Source organism: Equus caballus, chromosome 20 (genome assembly GCF_041296265.1).
Source record: "Equus caballus isolate H_3958 breed thoroughbred chromosome 20, TB-T2T, whole genome shotgun sequence".
NCBI lineage: Eukaryota > Metazoa > Chordata > Mammalia > Perissodactyla > Equidae > Equus > Equus caballus.
Genome location: NC_091703.1, coordinates 38,294,555 through 38,317,616, shown reverse-complemented (window position 1 = coordinate 38,317,616; position 23,062 = coordinate 38,294,555). Strand labels below are relative to the sequence as shown.

Below are 23,062 nucleotides of genomic sequence, written 5' to 3'. Positions count from 1 at the left end.
ATTTCATGGGTTTGGGGCTTAGTTCTTCCTTCATGTCTAACGTGCCAGCCCCTTGGTCAGTGTTTCTGCACAGTGATTAGGGATGGGGCAGTTATTTACTGTGCATGACTGTCCCAAGAATTGCAGATGTTTAGCATCCTTGGTCTTCACAGAATTACTGGCCAGTGTACCACCCAAATCTCAGGAGAACCAAAAATGTCCCCACAAAGTTTCAGAATTCACTTGAGGAGTCATTTTACTCTTTTGAGATAATTCTTATCATGAACTGAAGTTCTGAGTCATTTGGGTCTCTTATTTGCAAGGATCTCTTTGCATTATGTGCGCTGTTTAGGGGTGAGCTCAGACCCTAGTACCACATGGTGTTGGCCAAGAGTTTTGGTTCCCTTGGGACAGCATTCTAATGAAGTCGTCAGGTTCCAAAAACATTTTCTTCTTTTGGATCCTCGCTCAACACAACTTTAATCCATGGATATTGCAAGTTAAAACGCTTCCTAGAAAGCCTAGAGTCTAACATCAAATCAGCTCTTGGGCCATAATATCTGATTATTTTGTGTGTAAGTCCAAATTGAACTCAAGTAGAAAGGGAGTCGTAGCAGGATATAGTGGATGGAGTGCTGGACTGGGAGTCTGGAGACCTCTTACTAGCTGCATGATCTTGGGTTAATCAGTTCCCCTCTCTTGGTTTCAACTTCTTCATCTGTAAAATGGGGAGGTTGGACTAGACAGTCTCAATTACTTTCAGCTCTAATATTGAGATTTTTATAATCTTTCTGAGTCCCCTTCCATCCTCCATAAGATTGCGACAATATGTGCACATCTCTGAGGGAGACTGAATTTTCCTTAATATTGGTGAAATATTCCAACATTGTGGCCACCCAAAAATTAGGCCCTGGCAATGATCTAAGCTTCCACACAGATCTTGGAAGCTCAAGAACAGTTTCTTATAAAATATTCATACTACAGTACAGTATAAGTTTGTATTATTACTGTATGCTGTTAAAGGCGTCTGTCTCCGATAAGATATCCCTGTTGGAGGGAAAAAAATCACTGGAGATAGGTTGGTCCCTTATTAAGAAAAAAGAAAGAGTATATGTTTCATATTTTAATAGAAGACCAGGAAGGGAAATGAAGTAGAAGAGGGGCCAGATGAAGAAGTAATTCCTGCCTACTTGTATCACTGTTTAACTCCACAGCCATCTCCTCATGTTTACGGCCACACTACTAGTTACCATTTCCTGAGTGCTTCTTATGGAGCAGGCACGGTACTGAGTTTATATATTGTTACATCATTTAATCCCCACAACAATCCTATCTGGGCAAGCACCATGATTACCAATAATTGGCAGAAAGAGAATTTGAATCCCAAATGTGACTCTAGAACCCAGGCTTGTAAAGCCACTATGTTTTACTAACTCTTATTTGGTAGTGGTACAGAAAGAGGTAGAATGCTTTCCCTTTCCGAAACCTCCTAGCACCCCAGACAATACTCGTTCTGTGTGCTGTTGAAAGTTATGGGAAACATACTCCATTAGGAACCTGAAAGCTGGATTCTAGTTTTGCTGCTCTGTTTTTGGACAAGCCATATAACCTTTCTGGATCTCACTTTCCTTATTTGTAAAACAGAGGGCTTCTTGAAGGCAGACCATTTCTTACTCATCTTTTCCCCCTTTGGATGTAGCAGAGTGTCACGCAAATAGTGGTGTTTAAAGCACACGCTGAAAGAAGGAATGCAAGGGCGTAAACAAGCTGGTCCCTATGCTTCCTCTCTCTTTCTTTGATCTTGAAATGGGGCCTTGACCAGGTAGGTGTACCATATGTACAGTAACACTTTGCCTTCTATTTTAAAAACAGAATAAGGCACGCCAAATTCCCGTGACTTAACCTTTATCTTGAGACGGTTGGTCTTGATAGAGTGGGTGGAAGTTTATGTGCGGCGTTCATCTGGACCCGTGATTGACGTTTGTACTGAGGCCTCCTTTACTCCCTGGAGACTCGATACCCCTGTTCCATAAGAGAAGCTGCACTGATAAACTGGAGTAATCATCTCCGAGGGGGGCCGGGAACCAAAGATTTACGGCAGGATCGCTCTGGGAAAGGAGCTCTGGAAACTTAAGCAAAGAAACCTTTCCAGAGCGATGGGCAAACCCTGGGCTGGGAGGACTGGGTCCTACGCGCACTTTGGTACTTAACCTTACTACGGTCTCTGCTCCTCCCCGGACTTCAGCCCCCTCATCTGCAAAACGGTGGAGTGGCCCTAGACTTAACTCCCCGAGCTTCTTCCCAACCCCAGAGCTTTAACTCCTCCCCTTGAGGCGGGGGCGGGGCGAGGAGACGGTCAGGCGGGGAGTCACGGCCGCCGCCGAGCTGTCCCTTTCCTCCTTCTCGCTTCCCGCCCCCTCGCTCCACCGCGGTGAGGTCACGCGGGGGACGTCACGGGGTTGTGACGCCACTGAGGGGCGGGCCTCCGGGAGAGGAAGGGGCGGGGTCGAGGCGGGCGGCGCTTGCGCAGTGGGCGCGGCGCGGGAGGAGGCGGAGGCGGCGGAGAAACGAGAGGCGGCGGCAGCGGCGGCGGAGGCGGCGGCGCTGGGGGGGGTGGGAGGGGGGGGAGCGCGAGAGTGAGTGAGTGGCTGAGTGAGTTTATCCCTATGAGGCGGTGAGAGGCCCGGGGCCTACCTCAGAGGAGCGGGGTCGCGGCGCCAGCTAGCAGCGGGCCCCCTCCCGGTCCCCGGGCCCGGCGGCGCGGCGGCGGCTCGGTTGTGAGGAGGCGGGGAAGCGGGTGTCCGGCCCCAGCCATGGAGGGCATGGACGTGGACCTGGACCCCGAGCTGATGCAGAAGTTCAGCTGCCTGGGCACCACCGACAAGGACGTGCTCATCTCCGAGTTCCAGCGGCTGCTCGGCTTCCAGCTCAACCCGGCCGGCTGCGCCTTCTTCCTGGACATGACCAACTGGTGAGCCGGCCGCGCCAACGCTGGCAGCGGCCTCGGGGCCCCGAGGGGAAGGGAAGGGACACCCGAGCCCGGCAGCAGGGCGGGCGGGGCTGGCATGAGGGGCTCCGGCTTTCCGGGGCGGGGAGGGCGCGTGGGGGAGCCCCCAGGGCCATGGGAGAAATTTGGGGACTGAGCAGGGCTTAGAGAGGACGCACGAGGAGAGTTGGGGGCTACGGAGGGTAGGAGAGGCGGAAGGGAGACCGGGGAGGGGTTCCTGAGGTTCTGCGGAGAGTTGGGGGCCGAGGAACGTGGGAAAAGGGGACAAGACTTGAGCATCGAAGCGTAGGGGTGGACCTGGGAGCAAGAGGGCTGTGATGTTGGCTAAGAGTAAAAAGCACAGGAAACCTGAATTTGGGGAGTGGGAAAAAAGCTTGGGGGCTGGAGTTAGTGGCTGAGGATGACAGGGATGAGTGGCAACTCCGGGAGAGAATTAGGTGCTATGGAAGAACCTGGGGCACGGGCGAGACTTGTAAGTTAGGAACCGAGAAGAAGAGAAAATGTGTGAGTCTCTCTCCACTCCAGGATAGATAGGGAAAAGGGAAGACTATTAGCGGGGAGGACAAGTGAGTACGGTAAGAGATGACTTTCCGAAAAGTTGTGCCGGGAAGAAGTGGGATCTACCGGAGGACCGGGAGTCCTAGACCTGGGGCAGGGTCTGGGAAAACCCTTAGGAAGAGTGAAGGAAAGGAGGTTATTTTGGGAGAGTGAACTTTCCGAGGGGTCTGGAGCTCTGGGCTCCCGAGTGCCTGAATGGAGAGGGGCTTATCCGAAAGAAGGCTGGGTTGGTAGATGTTTGGGAAAATGGAGAACTTGACTTAGACCGGCAACCGAGTATTTTTGGCTCGGCGTCTCCTTATAGAAGACTGAATTGGGACAGAAGACCATGGCACTTAGACCGGAGGAGTGTTTCTTGGCTTTGAATGTAGCGCTTGCTATTTTTGATAAGCAAGGCTTCCCCATGTTCTCTGAGAGGGGTTGTTGAGTTCACTCGAGGTGAGTGATAAAGTGGAGACCATTAGCCTTCCTTTGAAAGGATTTCAGGTGAAACAACTCATCTTTCTTTGGTCAGAAAGCCTGAGATGAGTGCTCTTTGCTCTCTCTGTTGGGCATTCAGTCCCCTGACGTGTGAAATCTTGTTTCTCTTGGCATCACTATGCAGCCAGCCTCCCCTTTATGCCCTGTCCACTGACGCCTCAGGCAATGCCAGCCAAAAAGGCTGTGAGCCTAGCCTTTATCCCCTTCCTCCTCTAGTCCTGTCCTGCATGATGCTTATCTTACTAATGGGAGCCTTGTAGCTGTGGCCACCCCAAAAGTGATGTGAGTTTTTTTTTTCTGTGCAGCATCTTTGGTGGGTCCTATTATTTTATCTTTAAAGTTGATTGTTATACCAAGAGTGGGATTGAATTTCTAGATGTTTAGAAAAGTCTTTGAGGCATTGAATGCAGGAGATAGTCTTTATAGTTAAAGAAGCATTTGTGATCTCCACTTGCGTCTTTTGTGTCCGGGATGATCTCAGACAGGGACTACAGCCTATAGTAGCTTTCTGAACACTAGCCTATGATGTTTAAATAGAAGGTGACAGGAGGTATTGAAAACACTGAGAAGAGGTATATACTGGTCAAATTTAGAAGTAAAGCTATATCTTGAGGAGGGTTGATTGATTGCCTGCTTCCCACCCTCAGCTTTTTTCTTCCTTGTTTACACTAGTTCAGCATAGGAAACTTGGCATATCATTGCTGCCAGTTTGGTAGGGGAGGATCATTATTTCTCCCCACTTCCTTGTGAGTTGTACCATTTAAACCCTGCCCTAATAAGTTTTTAGTTCTTCAGAGTTAGTATTTATTAGTACAATGATTATGGTTAAAAAACCAGTGTAATGAATTTTATGTGCTTTGAGGTGTGTGTGTTTAACATCTAAGATTGTTTATTTTTAGGTGTCATTAAAATGAGGCCCAATGTGGATAAGAATAAATAACTTAAAAATTATAGTTGCGTTATAAAAATTTTATTTTAGTTTTTTATAAAAAATTATTAAGCTCAAAGACATGTATTCTGATGAGATGTTCTCTCTCTATGAAACAAGGTTTGATACATTTCTGAGCAAAAGAGTGAACCATTAAAAAATGTATTCTGGTTTTAAAGCAGTTAGAAATCACTTGCTTCTTAGGAATCCAGGCAGTTAAGTGATAACTCAGCTTTAAGCTACACTACCGTATTTTTTGACTGTAGAAGACATGTTGTTTTCTTTGATTATAAAGTGAAAAGTCATTTGTGAACTGAGGAAGTAAGGCTTGTTATTCTTTTCTTTCTAATGAAAGCAGTTAGCTCCATAATCCAGTATTATAGTCTGATTCCTATGTTGACCTTGCTAAATTCGTCTTGTTAGATTTTTTGTTTTAAACCAATATGCAACATAATTAATAAAATCTAGTTTAAAAAATACAAGCATACTTGGTCAAAATATTTATGTGTTGTTTAAGTATCTAAAGTCTAGAAATATATTGTTTTAAAGTGTCATTTAATGTCTAACCTTGGAAACTGTTGAGATAGTCCTGATACAGGTTGGCAAAATCTCTCTCAAATTGCTCTGGTTAACCTGTTGAATTTGAGATGATTAACCTTCCTGTGCCTTCATAAGTGCTGGCTTTGGGTTGTAATAAATAACCACCATTCAGTTGTCTGATGACTATTAAAAAATAATGTGCAAAATTACAAATCATTATTTTCAAATGAAGGCCGTGAGTCTTCTGAAATGAAACCTGAGTTGGAAAAACTATGTCTTTGTTTTCAAAAGTAAGAAGTTATTTTTTATTGTTGATAACAAACAACTTTTTAAGAAGCTATTGAAAAACTGACTAAATTGAATGTTTTGGCCTTGTAAATTATCTACTCTCTAAACACAGATTTGTTTATTTACTTATTTTTAGTCTTAGGTTGGGTGTGCATTATGTAGACATTTCTATGTGTTTAATTTAGAGCCAAGTATTGTTTCAGTTTAAGGATTTTTTTGTAGTGTTTATACCTGAGCTGGCAGCCATGCTGCTGGAGTGGTGGAATAGCTTCTTCACAAAAGTAGTCAATTTTCGGTTCCTGAATACCCAAAATGAATAAATAGTGTGGTGAAAAAACCCAGTATTCAAAGCCAGACTGAAATGACTTGTGGTCTAATATAACTTTCTATAGGTGAAATGTCTCCCAGAGGCACTATTGGGCTGTGAATATAGAACTTGGAATTCTAAAACTGAAAAGTGGCTTAGGAAATTCTGTAGTTCATTCCAGTTTTTCCTGCAGCATTGCATATAACCCTTCCCTTCCCTGAGGGCAGAGATTTGCCATGATACCTTTTTATAATGGTTAATTACTTTTCTAGTTAGAATTATGTCAAAACTAAATCTCTTACTACAATTCAAGCTTTTTTCATTTGCTTATGTCCTCCTTGGAGATGGAGAATATCTAATAACTACCTTCCTGAAGAGGTCAGACAGCTTCTAATAATTCAAATCGCTAAAAATTGTCAACCACTTATAATTTAAACAAATTCAATTTCATGGCTTCTCATTCTTTAATACAGCCTGTTAGATTTATATATTTTTTTTCAGGGGAAACCAACAAGATTGTAATAAAATATACATAACGTAAAATTTACCATTTGAACCAATTTTAAGTGTACAGTTCAGTGTTACATAAGATTTTAAATTCACTTTGGCCCTCAAAGTCATTTGTCTCTGTTAAGTTTTCAAAGTGAGTTCTTCAGTGTTTGTGACAAGAGGCAGATAACACTTCTAGGTTTTTAGAGGGTATTAAGGTGGGAGTTAGTACTGGCCTTATTTCTCAGTATAGGTATAAGGAAAATATCTTTGAGTGGCATATAGACAACATTGGCTATTTCTCTCCTTCCTAAGGAATAATTAGGCTAGTGCTTTGCAGTTTTCTGTTGCAACATCCTAGGTTGCCTCCAGGTATCTTCAGGAAGCAGTGTGTGTTTTTTGGAACACTCCACTTGTCCATGGTAGATGGAACAGATGTTTTCTAGAAAAGAAACTTGGGAAAAACATTTTTGTAAAATATCCTATTGACTTTCTCAACATTGTCAGGGGCACCCTACTGGGTAAAATAAAGGTATAACTACTATGCAATGAAGTGAATCAGAATCTAGATCTGAAAATCGGTTGTGCATCTTATCTGATCTCAGTGTCTCCCCTGCCTCGTCTTAATCCATTTCTCAGTCACCTGTATGCTAAATGAGTTTCTGATCCACTCTCTGGTTTGTATGTGTGAAGCTAGGAAAAGTCCCTTTATGAGAAATAAAACATGATATTAATACTGGTTTCCTTAAAAAATGTGTTCCAAGCGGCAGTTGTAGGAAGAGTAGGGAAGTGTTGCATAACACTCAGTGATAGAGTGTTGTGCACTTTATTCCATTTTTAAGAAGGTTAGGAGTTCTTGCTTAGAATATTCTTCTTTTCCACTTTCTTTGGTCTTTTTTGATTGACACACACAAGTTGGGACTCTGGGTATGATATTAAATAGTTTACAAATACAGCATCCAGATTATTTTAGTTTTAAAGGGAACACAGTAAAAAATACATTGCTGTCCCACAGGAAGTCTTTTTACTATCCTTTTGCTGTGGGACTTGCATTTCTGATCGTAGATCAAGTCAGAACTAATCTCCAGTATAGCCAGGGTGGGTGGAGGTGGTTTCTTTACCACCTCTTATCGTCCCACACCCCAACACACAAAATCTAGCACATAACAGCAAAAACTATTAACCAGAAAGTATTTAAACAAATGTATTTGGGATGGATTCCTAGCAGGTAATATAATACAAAAGCAGAAGATAGACTGTCATAATTTGCTCTCTAATAGGAAAAGAACATGCCTGAAACTATCAGAGAAAAGTTTTGGAATAATAAGAAGGAAACTTTCCTATGTTAATACTGAATTAACTAAGTGAAATTTCAGTACAGGTAAGAATGGACTAAATTAAATAGAACCAGTGATTCACAAAGATTGAGTGCCTGCTATGACAAGTTGCTTTCCTAGAAGTTTTGAAATGATTGGGGGATCTGAATTGATGGAAAATGAGTGTATTATAGCTAGAGGATGTTTCCTGAGTGAAACCAGGAAGGAGCAAGTGGAGCAGAGCCATCTGAGTGGCTTGGCTAGTATATGGTTAATGGGATCAGGAGTGACAACACATGGAGCTTATTTTTATTTTTGGTTTGGAATATTGTTGATTTTTAAGAAATTGAATGAAATTGACATAAAATTAAACCATGATCAAGTGAACAATTCAGTGGCATTTAGTGTATTCCTAATGTTGTGCAACCACTACCTCTGTCTAGCCAAGACATTTTCATCACCCCAAAAGGAAACCCCGCACCCGTTAGGCAGTTGCTCCCCCTTCCCCTCTGGCTCCAGCCTCTGGCAGCCACCAGTCTGAGTTCTTTCCTTATGGATGTACCTATCCTAGATATTTCATATAAATGGAATCATACAATATTTGTCTCTTTGTGTCTGGCTTCTTTCAGGGTTCATGCATGTTGTAGAGCATGTATCAGTGCTACATTCCTTTTTTGGCTGATTAATATTCTAGTGTATACATATATGTACCGCAATTTGCCATTCATCCGTAGGTGGACATTTGACCTGTTTTCGCCTTTTGGCTATTGTGAATGGTGCTGCTACAAAAATGAGTGTACATGTACTTGTTTGAGTACCTGTTTTCAGGTCTTTTGGATATATATGTAGGAATTGAATTGTTGGGTCATATGGTAATTCTATGTTTAACTTTTGGAGGAACCACGAAACTGTTTTCCACAGTGACTGAATCATTTTACATTTCCCCTAGCAGTGGGTATGAAGTGGTACCTCGTTGTGATTTTGATTTGCATTTGTCTAATTACTAATGATATTGAATGTCTTTCTATGTGCTTCTTGGCCAGTTGTATATTTTCTTTGGAGAAATGTCTATTCAAGTCCTTTGCCTGTTTTTTAATTGGATTGTTTGTCTTTTTGTTGTCTAGTTGTAAGAGTTCTTTGTGTATTCTGGATACTAGACTCTTATCAGATGTGTGGTTTGCATATATTTTCTCCCATTCTATAGATTATCTTTTCATTTTCTCGATAATGTTCTTTGATGCACAATGTTTTTAATTTTTATGAGATTCAATTTATCTAACTTTTTGTTGTTGCTTGTGCTTTTGATGTTATATCTAATAATCCATTGCAAATCAAAGGTTGTGAAGATTAACCTCTCTGTTTTCTTCTACGAGTTTTATAGTTTGATTTCTTATATTTAGGTTACTGATCCATTTTGAATTAATTTTTTTATATGATATACAGTAGGAGTCCAGCTTCATTTTCTGGAGCTTAATTTTTGTCATGTTATATGCTCTGGGACTGGCTTCTCATTGACTCTGCATTAAATATATCCTTTACTTTTATTAAATATATACTCTCTTTGGCCATCACTAAAAATTGGACCAGAAAAGTGCAAAGTCTTCTGATGGGGGAAAAAACTTATGGATGTTCTGCTGATGTCCAAAACTAAATGTGTTTAAAAGTTCAGTTTATCCTTATCCCTGCCCCCAGCTAGCTTTTCTTTCTGGCTTTTTCCTGTTCTGTTAATAGCTCAATGGTCTCTCAGACACTAGACTTGAACTGAGCTATTTCCAATGCCCTGTCTTTCCTGGATACCCCACATTATGTGCCAAAACCCAGTGCATTTCCACTCTGCAGTGCACCTCCCAACTGTCTTTTTTTTCCATTCTCCCTGCCACCACCTTAGTTTGTAGATAATGTTACCACTTTAACATGGTAACGTAGGAATAGTCTCCAAATTAGTTTTCTACACCTGGCTGTCTTCCTTCTAGTCCATTTTGTGGACATGCCACCACGAGATCAGTCTTTCTAAATCACACCTTTGATCTGGGCCCTTCTTTTCTCAGACACCATTAACAATGCCTTGTTGCATACCAGATAAAGAGCAGAGAGCTCTAGGTTGTCATTCAGGGCCTTCCAAAGATTGATCCCACTTATCTGCCTCTACCTTTCCAGCATATCTTTGTGCTGGATATCCTGCTTCTCTCTGCCCTGTTCAGACGGGTCTGCTGCTCGTTTCCCACGTATACTTTTGCTTTCCTGATTTTAAACATTTTTCTTCTACCTAGAGTGCTGTTCTTTCCTCTCTTTATGCCTTATGAAATCCTATTGTTTTTTTGAAATTGGGACACTAATCACTGTTCTTGCTAATCCTGTCTTTTCCAAACTCCACTCTTGCCTTAATAACATTTGTCATATACAGTACACACCCTGGAGAGGAAAATGCACCTCTAAGGGCCTTTGTTTATCCCTAAGCATCTGACGCAATGCTTTGTACATAGTAGGTGATCAGTAAATATTTGTGGAAGTAATACATGAAGGTAGATGGGAGTAAAGACTTCATTTTTATGGACATCTTGAAGTCTAGTGCTGTTAGAAGAAACAAGTCCTACAAACTCAGCTCCTTTTCAGGCCCTTTTGTTTGTAAGTTTAAATTTGGACATGAGATTTAAATGCTGCTGATCGTTCCATACGTAACATGAAAAGCAAATTAAGATTTAAGTAACAACAAGAATATTGTTTCTGGAAGCAATTTGAGCCCTCTAAAGATTGGCCCCACCTTATATACCTACCTTTTCCAGGCATATTTCCTTGTACTGAATATCCTTTATAATCAATTTCTTATTCAGAAAAGTCAGGTAACAGTTACTTAGATGTGAATGGAGGAAAATATTTTGTAAGTTCTCTAAAGTTCTCCTGGATCTTTGCCAGTGTGTTTCATTGAGGAAAAACTTTAAAAAGTAATGTATATAGTAAGTTCAAATAGTTTAGAAGGGCCTAAAAAAGGGTTGCTAACTAAAATGCCTATAGGTGCCAAATGGGGAACATGAACAGTCGAAGTGTGTGTATGAGCTGGAAAGCGCTTGCTTTTTATAAAGATGTCTGATATTTACCTTAAATAAAATATTTCTGTGCTGGAATGGGGGCCCAGTGTTCTTAGATTTTTCTGTTTTTTCAAGAGAAGCCAGAAATTCAGATTTTTATGGGAAATTTCCTGATTTTCAAGCATTGGCAACTAATTTAAATATTTTTAAAACACTGTGGGGGCCAAATAAAGCACATATGTAGGTAGGATGTGGTCCTTGGGCCACTAATTTGCATCCTCTGGACTAAAAGTGAAAAGGAAAAATCCCCTCTCCTTTCCAGATACAGCCACTACTATTTCTTCTGTGCCTTTTGGGAAATTTCTATGCCTATAAAATTTTGTATGCATATGTATATGCACACATATGCATGTACACGCATATACGTAGAGAATTTTCTATGCATGTGTGTGTAAATATATAAAATTATATATATATATAAAATGTTTTTACAGCAATGGTATTCCAATTTGAATAATTATCTAGTTAGAATTATTACTAGAGTAGTGGGTACCATGGCCCTTGTACCTCCTTCTTTGCTTCAGTGGAAACTGAATTAGTTGTCAAGGTACTTGGATAGGCTGATCAAATTGTGTGTGTGTGTGTGTTTGTGTGTTTGTGTTTGCAGGGGAAGAGTCACCCTAAGCTAACATCTGTTACCAATCTTCCTCCTTTTTTCTTCCTCTGCCCTCCCCACCTCTCCCCCCTGCAAAGCCCCAGTATATAGTTATGTATAGTTGTAAGTTCTTCTGGTTCTTCTATGGGAACCACTGCCACAGCATGGCTACTTTCAGACCAGTGGTGTGGTTTGCGCCTGGGAACCGAACTTGGGCTGCTGAAGTGGAGCGCATTGAACTTTAATCTCTGGGCTGTCAGGGCTGGCTCGGTATATTTCTTTTAATTAACAATGCAGTGGTGTATTTGGTCTCTGCAAGTATAGTAGAATTCCTTCACTGTATTAGGCAACAGACTTTCATCCAGTAATTACATATAATTATTAAAACTTGGTTTTGCTGTGTTGAGTAAAATGTGTTAAGTAAACTATCTTGTAGTGAGCTCATCTGAATTTACGTACTTATATTTTACTTATAGTGTCAGAGAACACATTTTATAAGTTGAGTTTTTTAGGGACCTGGAACACAAGACTAAAACTCACTGAAGAGGTTTAACTCTTATTAAATCACCTTGTGCAGATGAAACTAATGCATTTTTCACTTGTTGGAAAGGTAATTGATTTTGTAAGTGGTTTTCTAATGATTTGCCAAAGTTAATGTATGTCTTGGGAGGAGGAGCAGTTTATTCCAAATATGGAACCCAGCCCCATTGAATTTACTATGTACTGGATTTTAAAAGACTCACTCTAAAAAATGAACAGTTGTGTTTTCTTGAAATGTTTGAGCCTCTGGTCTATAAAATGTTTCCAAGGTTTCACACTTGAATTATTGTGCTCGGGGTCAGTGACTCACAGCCTGTTGTGGAGCAGCAGCCTGCTAATGATGGATTGAATGATACATGATGTGCTGCTCAAGTGCTTTCTGGTTGGCACTTATTTTCTCAAGTTTTGCTTTTGAATTTTTTTAATACAATATTTAATAACAAGTTTGAGAGAGTAGAAATCACTAGCTGAGGGATGGGGTTTACATACAACTGTAACTGGGAACCACTGCCTTTTAAATTTTTTAAAATTAAAAAAATAACGTGTTATGACATAAACAGTATTATGACATACATCTTATTGCAGATACGCTAGAAAGTACTAGTAAGCAAAAAGAAAACAGATAAGCCATACTCACAGGACCCAGAGATAAACAGTTTTAACCTTTTGATCTATATTTTTCTAAACTGTAGTGTGTGTGTGTACACACCTGTGTTTGCTCTACAAAAATGGAGTATTTACTATATTCCAGGTACTGTTTTAAGTGATTACATTTATTATATAATTTAATACAGTAATTCTAGGAAATAAGTAGTGTTATCCTCATTTTACAGAAAAGGAAAAGAGACTAGGTAAGGTTAATAACTTAGTTAAAGTTACATGGATAATAAGTGGTGGAAATAGGATTCAAATGTGAGCAGCCTGGAACTAGAGACTGCTCCTGGTTGCTGTGTTTTACTTAACAAATTACCACAAACTGGGTGTCTTAAAGCAGAAATTTATTCTCTTATAGTTCTGGAGGCCAGAAGTCCGAAATCAAGCACGGCAGGACCGTGCTCCCTCTGAAGGTTCTAGGGAAGAATCCTTCCTTATCTGTCCTTAGTTTGTGGTGGTTTCTTGGTGTTCCTTAGCTTGTGGCTGCATCACTCCAGTCTCTGCCTCAGTAATCACGTGGTCTTCTTCCTTGTGTGTATGTCTCCAAATTTTCCCCTCTTTAGAAGGACACCAGTCAGTTGGATTTAGGGCCCAACCTAATCTAGTATGACCTCATCTTAACTAATTACATCTGCAAAGACTCTATTTCTAAATAAGGTCGCATTTTGAGGTTCTAGGTGGACGTCAATTTGGGGGTCGCTCTTCAACCAGTACATACATTATTTATTTTCACTTAGCAATAGCTTATGAACATTTCTCCATTCTTAATAAATAGGATTCTACACTTTTACTTTTGAAGGTTTCACAGTATTCCATTATGTGGATGTGGAACAATTTAATAATCCCTTTTTGTTGGATATGTTTCCAGTTTTTTGTCAATATAAACTCAATATTGAACATCCTTGTGGCTAAATCTTTGCTTGCATTTTTAATTATTTCCTTTAAATTTATTCCTAGAAATTAGATTGCTGGGCTAAAGATAAACATGGTTTTAATGCACTTAAAACTTAATTGCCAAATTGTTTCCTCCATAAAGGTTGGACTAATTTTTATGTCTGCCACTACTGTGTGAGTAACTATTTCTTTAATATCTCATCAATGTAGCATAGTATAATTTAAAAAGTTTTCTTTTTCAGTTTCATAAAACATGTGATCTTGTTTTAATTTGTGTACTCTTATGAATTGGCTGAATATGCCCTTTGTCTCTTTTTTTCATAGGGAAGTTTGCCTTTTTGGGAAATGGAAATATCCTTTTTTTCTGACTAAAAATAATAACACTGAACACAGAAACCCAGCAAATCAGAAATGTTGAAGGGAGACAATAAAGCCACTTATAATACTGCTCAAAGCTAATCACTGCTGTCAGTTTGTGTTCATATATGTGCATTTATAGATATTCATGTGCATTTTGCTAAATGTAAGTTAGAATATCTATAATACATACTGCTTTATAGCCTACTTTTTCACTAAACATTATGGATATCTTTCCCTGTTTTTCATCTACTAATATTCCATTACTTGAGTATTCTGTAACTTATTTAAGCAGCCATTTGTTGATTTTTTTGTTTTTCACTGTTAAAAATATCTGTTCACTTGCCTAATTATTTTCTTCTTTCTCTCTTTCTTAATTTTTTAAAAAAATTGTGATATATAACCCATGTGTTTATTTAGGACAGATTCTTAGAAGTGGAATTGCCAGGTCAAAGGTATGCTCTTTTGAAGGTTCTTGATAAACATTGCCGGATTGCCTCCATGAAGGATATGCTAAGTAATAATCTTAACAGTTAGGCATTAGAAGGCCTGCTTTCTGGGAATTAAAATTTTTAATTTTTGCCGGGTAGATTTATCTGATAGATGAAAGGCATTACTTGTTTTAATTTGCATTTCCTTGATTTCTGGTGAAGCCTTATTTGTGTGTGTGTGTGTGCGTGCGTGGGTGCGTGCACACGTTGGCTATTTTTTATAGACTTAACATTTTTATTTAGGAAAAAAACTATAATGAACCCTATCTACCTCTCATCTTGATTTCACAATCATTAGTATTTTGCCTTTTTTTCTTCATTTTTCCCACCAGAAAACAGTATTTTAAAGCAAATTCCAGCTATGTGGTAGCTTCTTGTTTTGGTTTTTAAAATGTTAGAACTTTATTGAGGTATAATTTATATATCAAAAAATTCACCTATTTTAAATGTACAATTCAGTGATTCTTGTAAGTTTATGGATTTGTACAGCCATCATCACAATCCAGTTTTAGAACATTTCTGTCACTCCAGTAGGATTTATGCCAGTTGGTGGTCGGTCCCCACTCTCACCCCCAGCTCCAGGCAACCACAGTTCTGTTTTCTGTCTCTCTGGATTTGCCTTTTCTGGATATTTCATATAAATGTAGACATGCAGTATACCTTCGTGACTGGCTCCTTTCCCTTAGCATAATGTTTTCAAGGTATAATTATCCACATCGTAGCATGTATCATATATAGAAGTTCATTCTGTTTTACTGCTGAATATTCTATATACATTAAAAAATCATCAATATTTTTAAAAAATAGTTATTCAAACAGTACCAAAGATTTTTCAATGAAAAGTAAGTCTTGGGGCCGGCCTGGTGGTGTAGTGGTTAAATTCGTGTGCTCCACTTTGGCAGCCTGCTGTTCACAGGTTTGGATCATGGGCACAGACCAGCACTGCTAATCGGGCCACACTGTGGTGGCATCCCACATAAAATAGAGGAAAATTGGCACAGATGTTAGCTCAGTGACAATCTTCCTCAAGCAAAACGAGAAAGATTGGCAACAGATGTTAGCTCAGGGCCAGTCTTCCTCGCAAAAAAAAAAACAACAGAAAAAAGAAAAGTAAGTAATTTTCCAATTCTAGACTTCCTATCTCTTGCCAGAGGTAATAACCACTATCAGTCCCCTGTGTATCTTTCCAGGTGTTATTCTATGTAGTGTTTTTTTGTTTTTTTTTTTAGGAAGATTAGCCCTGAGCTAACATCTGCTGCCAATCCTCCTCTTTTTGCTGAGGAAGACTGGCCCTGAGCTCACATCCATGCCCATCTTTCTCTACATTATATGTGGGACACCTGCCACAGCATGGCTTGCCAAGCGGTGCCATGTCCACACCCGGGATCTGAACCGGCGAACCCTGGCGCGCCGAGAAGTGGAACGTGCGCACTTAACCATTGCGCCACCGGGCCAGCCCCTCTATGTCGTCTTAATAGCTGTAAATGTCCTTGCTTTTCGGCGTTTTTGTCATTTTAAAAATTGATATTTGTTAAGTTGTATTTTTTGCGTGATTTTCCCGTTTCCTATTTGTGTTTTAACTTCTTAAAATTTTATTTGGCTATATAATCATAAAGATAATACATGCTTCTTGTGAGAAGTTTAGATAGTACATAAATCCGTGTGTTTCTCTCATCCCGCTGTCCAGAAGTGGCTATTATTCTATTCTTTCAGAGACATTCTGTACCTTTATAGGCATGTATTTGATCAAAGTGGTCACAGAGTCCTTAGGTATGCTAATGGAAAGTTTTCATTATACTTTTCTCCATTCTCCATGCAGGTTTGAATCCCTTCTCCTACCATTTTTCTGAAAGAGACCTTTTTTCTATATAGATAGTTAAAAGTCATGAAAGTAGTCCCTGATAGATGTCTTTAGGTCTTCAATGTTAGGCATTCTTGGGAGATTGTCTCTTCCACTATACATTAAAACAAACTTTGATATGTTGTTAAGTATGGACTTTAGGCTGGGCCATTTCAGATCCATCATCCACTTAAGTTGTCAGGATTTTTTCTAACTGGGAGAACATGATCTGTAGGTGCACCATCTTGTGTATAGAGGTCTTATCCCCTCCCCCATACTTAAACACACACACACACACGCACACGCACACACACACAAATGGAATCATCCTATACCTACTGTTCCCAGGTTAACTTGTTTAACTTCACAGTATGCTATGAACATGATCTTTTTTTTTTTAATGGCTGCATGGTATTCCATTGTGGCTGACCATATTTTATTTAACCACTTCCTGGTGAATGGACAGTTTCCAGGTATTTGCTTTTATAGAGCTGCTCTGGTACAAGTGTCTTCATACTCTTCTGGATACAGGCCTAGAAGTAGAATTGCTGGGGCTGAGTGTATGGGCAATTTAGATTTTGATAGGTAATATCAAATTCACTCCAACAGTATTGTACCAATTTTCATCTTTACTACCAGGGTACAAGAGTGCTTGTTTTGCCACACTTATCAACCCAAGAGTGGTCTTTGTCTTTACATTATTGCTGGTCTAATGGGTTAAAAAGGTATTCACTTTATTTATTTATTTGGTGAGGGAGATTGCCCCTGAGCTAACATCTGTTGCCAGTCTTCCTCTTTTTCTGGAGGAATACTGGCCCTGAGCTAACATTTGTGCCAGTCTTTCCTCTATTTTGTATGTGAGTCGCCACCACAGCTTGGCTTGATGAGTGGTGTAGGTCCTCACCTGGGATCCCAACCCGTGAACCCGGGCCACCAAAGCAGAGTGTGCCAAACTTAACTACTATACCACTGGGCCAGCCCCCAATAATATATTCATTTTAATTTGTGTTGCTTTAATTATGAATGAGATAGAACTTCTTTCCATAGCTTTATTGGCCATTTGTATTTTTTCCCCAGCTTTATTGAAACCATTTGTTTTTTTGTGACTTGTGTGTTTTCCTCTCTACCTCTATTAGATTATTTTTCTTATTGATTTGTATGAGCTGTTTGCATATTAAGGAAATTAGCTTCTTATTAAATGTTTACTTTTCCTCTAGTTCATCTTTTAACTTGGTTTATAATGTTTTTTACTATGTAGCACTGTTTTGAGAATTTTTATGAAGTTGAATGGAGCAGTCTTTTCCTTTCTGATTTCTGCTTTTGGTTTTGTGGTTAGACATGCTTCCCCATCTGACTGTGATATAATTATTCACCTCAGTTTTCTTTATGATTGCATAATTTACATATAAATCTTTTATATAGTTGAAGCTTATTTGGCTTTGTGGTGAGAGACCAGTATCTAACATGTTTTCCAGATGATTAGTCAGTTTTCCCATTTATTGAGAAATTCACATTTCTCCCAATGATTTGAAAAGCTGTCTTTATCATGTGTCAAATGCTTATATATATATTTGAGCTTGTTTTTGCCCTTTTTCCTCTGTTGTGTGTGTCCAGTGTTCTAGGGTTGAATAAGAGTTTTAATGTTTACTTAAAAAGTGTTTTGAAAGGGAAGTATATTTTCTTATAATTTAATTTTCATTTTATCCAAGTTATAAACACATGTAGTTTAAAGAGTAAAGTAGTTCTACAGGCTTGTTAAAAGGAACAGGGATTCTAGACCCCCTTGTCCTTATCTCACTCTCCAGAGGTAATCTTTTTCAGTTCTTTCAACTGATTTTTGGATTTTTACTTCTCAATTGATTTTTTCAATTTTAACCATTATCTGTTGACTTCCCACAGGGAGATGGGGATTTTGTTCTGTGAGAGTCAGTGTGGTGAAGAGCAAAGTTCAAAACTTATGCTATTTACTATCTGTGTGACCTTTGGCAAGATATTTACCCTCTTTATGCCTTGTTTTCATCATATATAAGGACAGTGTCAGTTTTTATCTGAGGATTGGATAAATTAATATGTGTAAAGATTCAGAACTGTGCTGTCACATGGTAATTGTTAGTTTCACTCACCCTGTCTCCCATTTTAATTATTTGTAATTTGGTTAAATCAGTTTTCAGTGTTTAAGTCTTTAAATGCTTATTGACATTTGAGCCATTAGTGTAGAGTAGTCCCCCTTATCCACGGTTTTGCTTTCCAGGGTTTCAGTTACCCACAGTCAACCTCAGTCTGAAAATATTAAATGGAAAATTCCAGAAATGAACAATTCATAAGTTTTAAATTGGGCGTTGTTCTGAGTAGCATGATGAGATCTCGTACTGTCCCGCTGTGTCCCACCAGGGTCGTGAATCATCTCTTTGTCCAGCGTATCCATGCTGTACACGCTACCCGCCTGTTAGTTCCTTAATAGCTGTCTCGTTAGGAGATCAACTGTGGTGGTATCACAGTGCTTGTGTTCAAGTTATTATTTTACTTAATAATGGCGCCAAAGTGCAAGAGTAGTGATCTTGCCGATTTAGAGAAACTGTAAAGTGGTTTCCTTTAAGTGAGAAGGTGAAAGTTCCTGACTTAGTAAGAAAAGAAAAAAAATCATATGCTGAGGTTGCTAAGATCTATGGTAACTTTTATTATAGTATCTTGTTATAATTGTTCGATTATTAGTTATCATTGTTAATCTCTTATTATGCCTAATTTATAACTTACACTTTATCACAGGTATGTCTGCATGTATAGGAAAAAACACGGTATCTGTAAGCTTTATTATCTGTGGTTTTAGGCATCCCATGCGGATCTTGGATTGTATCCTCCACAGATCGGGGGGACTACCGTACATGGATTTATTTTCCTTTTCTGCAGTCTTTTGCTGCCCCAAGGGTAATAATCGTCTTGATTTTTGGTTTGCTCAGTCTCTTACATGTTTTTTTACCGAGTTATCTTCAAACTCCTTACCAACTATGAATCTCTTAGTAGGTTCAGACACTTTAGGTGTTCTATCAGTTTTATCTTTTTATCCAGAGTGTTTGGCCTCCTCTGATCTGGACTGGGTGAGTGCTAGGTCTGCTGCACAGCTCTTACCCTGGGTACCCTGGGGATTTCTTTCACACTTTCCCCCCCTTTGTTGGAACCTCTGTTTCCTGGACCCCATTTTTTTAAACTTCCTGAGAGTGCAAAGGAGATAAAATTTGAGACTTTTGTATTCTGAAACTGTATTTTACTCTAATGCTTGGTTGATATACTCCGGGTTTGGTTAGGTAGCAATTTTAATGTTGGAATATTTTTTTCGGAATTTTGAAGGCACTGCTCCTTTGTCTTCTGTTTTTCAGTGAAGATGTTAAAATGTGATGCTGTTCTGATTCTTTGTTCTTTGAATGAATCTTGTTTTTTCCCTTTCTGGAAGCTTTTGGTAACTGTCTGTGTCTCCAGTGTCTTGAAATGTGGTGGTGATGCGTTTCAGCATGTCTTTTCATACACTCTACTCAGCTTTGGAGAGCCCTTCCAGTCTGGAAACTGTCCTCTCTCTTGGAAAATTTCTTGAATTAATCTTTTGATTTCCTCCCCTTCACTTTCTCTGTTCTCTTGTCTTAGATCTCCTATTTTTCAGATATTGGACCTTCTGGTCTGGTCCTCTATCTTTTCTCTTTTCACCTTTTAACAAAAATTTTGCTCTGTTTTCTGGGAGATCTCCTTGTTGTTTTCTTCAAGTTGCCTTTTCTGTTTGCTTGCTTTAGTCTTTTTCTTTCATATTAGATGCTTTACCTTAAATATTTGGTGGTTCTTGGCTATCTGCTCCTATTTAAGAGGACACAAAAAGTAGATTGGAAGCTGTGGTCCTGATTGTAGGGTTTGTTAACTGAGGGCTTAACAGCCCCACCCATTTCCTCCAGGGTGGAGCAGTCCCTAGGCTATGTGGTGTTTAGACTATATTAGGGGATCTGAAGTCTGACTGTTAGGTTTAGGCAAATGCATAACCTCTCCTGTTTTTATCCCTGTCTTCACCTCACTTGTAGGGTACGTGGTGCCATTAATTCCTGAACCTTTTGGGGATCTTCATTTTAAGGCAGGTCGCTTCTCTCCTTTTCCTCACTGCTGGCTGAGGAGGAGTCAGCTTTCTCAGGTCAGCTAAGTCATTTAGCACTTGTCTGTCTACTTTCCAGGGCCCCAAATGTTGCCTCCACTTGTTCACTTTGTCCTTGTGAATTTATGACTTTTTCCCCCCCATTTGTCTTAGTTCATTCTGGCTGCTATAACAAAAATACCATAGACTGTGTGGCTTATGAACAACAGAAATTTGTTTCTCGCAAATTTGGAAGCTAGCATGTCAAAGATCAAGTTGCCGACAAATGTGATATTCCATGAGGGTTCCATTCCTGATTCAGAGATGGCTGACCTCTTGCTGTAACCCCATGTGATGGAAGGGGTGAGGGAGCTCCAGGGGGCAGGGCTGGGGGGTGGGGGGTGAGGGGGTGTCTTTTTTATAAGGGCAGTAATCCCTTTCAGGAGAGCTCCACCCTTGTGGCCTAATCACCTCCCAAAGGCCCCACCTCCTGATACCATCACATGCAGGGTTAGGATTTCAGCATATGAGTTTGGGGGGTCGGGGGTGAGCACAAACATTCATTTAGTCTGTAGCATCACACCTGTATTTTAGGAGGGTTTTGGGAGAGACCTGAGGCTAATGCATGCAGTTTTTCATTGGAAGCTGAAAGGAAGCATTGGATTTCCATCTAAAATTTTTTATTCTGCCTTTTCATTCTTATGATTTATGTGTTTGGATACGATATAAAATTTTGCTATGCCAACTGAATAATTGATCAAGTTGTGATGATGTTATGTATAGATACCTTTCCCTCCCGGAAATGGATCTCCTTTTACCTGTAGAATAAAGAAATTATAAATGGTTATCTCTGGCTATGAGATTACAGTTGGGTTTTATTTTCCTTTTTATACTTTAATTCTTCTTCTTTCTTTTCTGCTTTAATTCCTAAATTTTCTACGATGAACATACATTACTTGTGTAATTAGGAAAAAACAATACCTAAGTAGAAAAAAATTGTTAATCAGATAAAATTTGTCCCTACGTTCCAATGCTTTTATTTAATCCTAAATCTGAGTTGTGCTATGTCCTTTACCTCCTTTAGGTAACCTGCAGTTAGAAACACTAATTTTGGAGTGTGTGTGTGTGTGTGTTGCAGAGTTCATTTTCATCTGTCCCCTAATTTTTTATTTTGAAGAATTTCAAAACTAGAAGAGTTGAAAGACTTAACACAATGAATACCTGTATAATTTCTATTTTATTATATTTGCTTTATTTTTTAAGCACTTTTATTGAAGAATGATTTACAGTAATAAATTAATCCATTTAAACTGGATAATTGAATGATTTTTCATAAGTTTCCAGAGCTAAGAACTATCACTGCAATCCAATTGTTTAATATTTTCATCACTCCAGTAGATTTCTCTACAGTTAGTTCCCATTCTCATCTCCAACTTCAGGCAGCCAGTAGTCTTTTTTCTGTCTCTGAATAGTTGCCTTTTCTTCACTTTTTATATCATTGGAATCATGTAATTTGTGGTTTTTTGTATCTGGCTTTTTTCACTTGGCATAATATTTATGAGGTTATCCATGGTTTAGCATGTATAGTGTTTTCATTCATGTTTATTGCTGAGTATATTCTGTTGTATGGATATACCACATTTTGTTTGTCCATTTTCTAGTTGATGGACATGTGGGTTGTTTGTACTTTTTGGCTATTATGAATAAAACTGCTATGAACATTTGCTTGTAAGACTGTGTGTGGATGTGTTTTAATTTCTTTTGGGTAGATACCTAGGAGTGGATTGCTGTTTTGTATGGTAAAGTTATGTTTAACTTTTCAAGAAACGGCCAAATTCTTCCAAATTGACTACTATTTTACATTCCCACCAGCAGTGTATCAGAGTTCTCTCTATGGATTTTATACATTCCGCCCCCCAACCGCTTGAGATAAATTGCAGACATCATGATATTTCACCCTTTAGCCCTGAAGGAAATGTCTCCTAAGAACAAGGGCATTATCTTACATAACTGCATTATCATGGTCACTCCCAAGGAATTTAGCGTGAAAGCACTAGTGTTATCCAGTATACAGTCCATATCTAGATTTTTCTATTTGTTCCCCAAATGCCCTTTATAACTTTTTTAAATCCAAGATCTTCTCAAGCGTCTTCTGTTACATTTGGTTGTCATGTCTCTTTAGTCGTCTTTAATCTGCAACAGTTTCTTCACCTTTGTCATTTGGGTGTTTTCTGACATTGACATTTTTTAATAGTCCAGGCCATTTGTCCTCCAGAGTGCCCTTTATTTTTGGTTAGTCTGATTGTTTCCTCACAATTAGATTCAGGTTAAACATTTTTTTGTTAGAAATAATACACAGATGATTCTGTGTCTTCTGTTTTATCATATGTCAGGAGGCGTATTCTGTTAGTTTGTCCCATTATTATGCTGAATATGAGTATTTGCTTAAAATAGTGTTCACCTGTTTTTCTCCTTTGTAATTAATGAGTAATCTGTGAGAGACTGTGAGAATATCCTTTTCCCTAGCAGTCTTTCTCCCAAGTGATTTAGTATCCGTTGATGATCCTTGCCTGAGTGGTTTGTTTATCGCATAAGTGGTTGCAAAAAG

The 23,062-nt window shown here is 39.2% G+C and overlaps 1 protein-coding gene across 5 annotated transcripts in view; it reads left to right on the top strand.

The window, feature by feature from the left end:
• The first annotated feature begins 2,503 nt into the window (after positions 1 to 2,503).
• ILRUN (inflammation and lipid regulator with UBA-like and NBR1-like domains) overlaps positions 2,504 to 23,062 on the top strand; it is a 106,121-nt gene continuing 85,562 nt past the window's right edge. For 2 of the 5 annotated variants that reach the window (XM_070245428.1, XM_070245426.1), the window contains exon 1: positions 2,526 to 2,950. In XM_070245428.1, the coding sequence (XP_070101529.1) occupies positions 2,793 to 2,950 (158 nt within the window). In that variant the 5' untranslated portion in view covers positions 2,526 to 2,792. Of the gene's footprint in view, positions 2,951 to 4,179; positions 4,307 to 23,062 lie in introns of those variants that run through there. The other 3 variants (XM_001498379.6, XM_001498395.6, XM_070245427.1) reach the window with 3 other exon arrangements.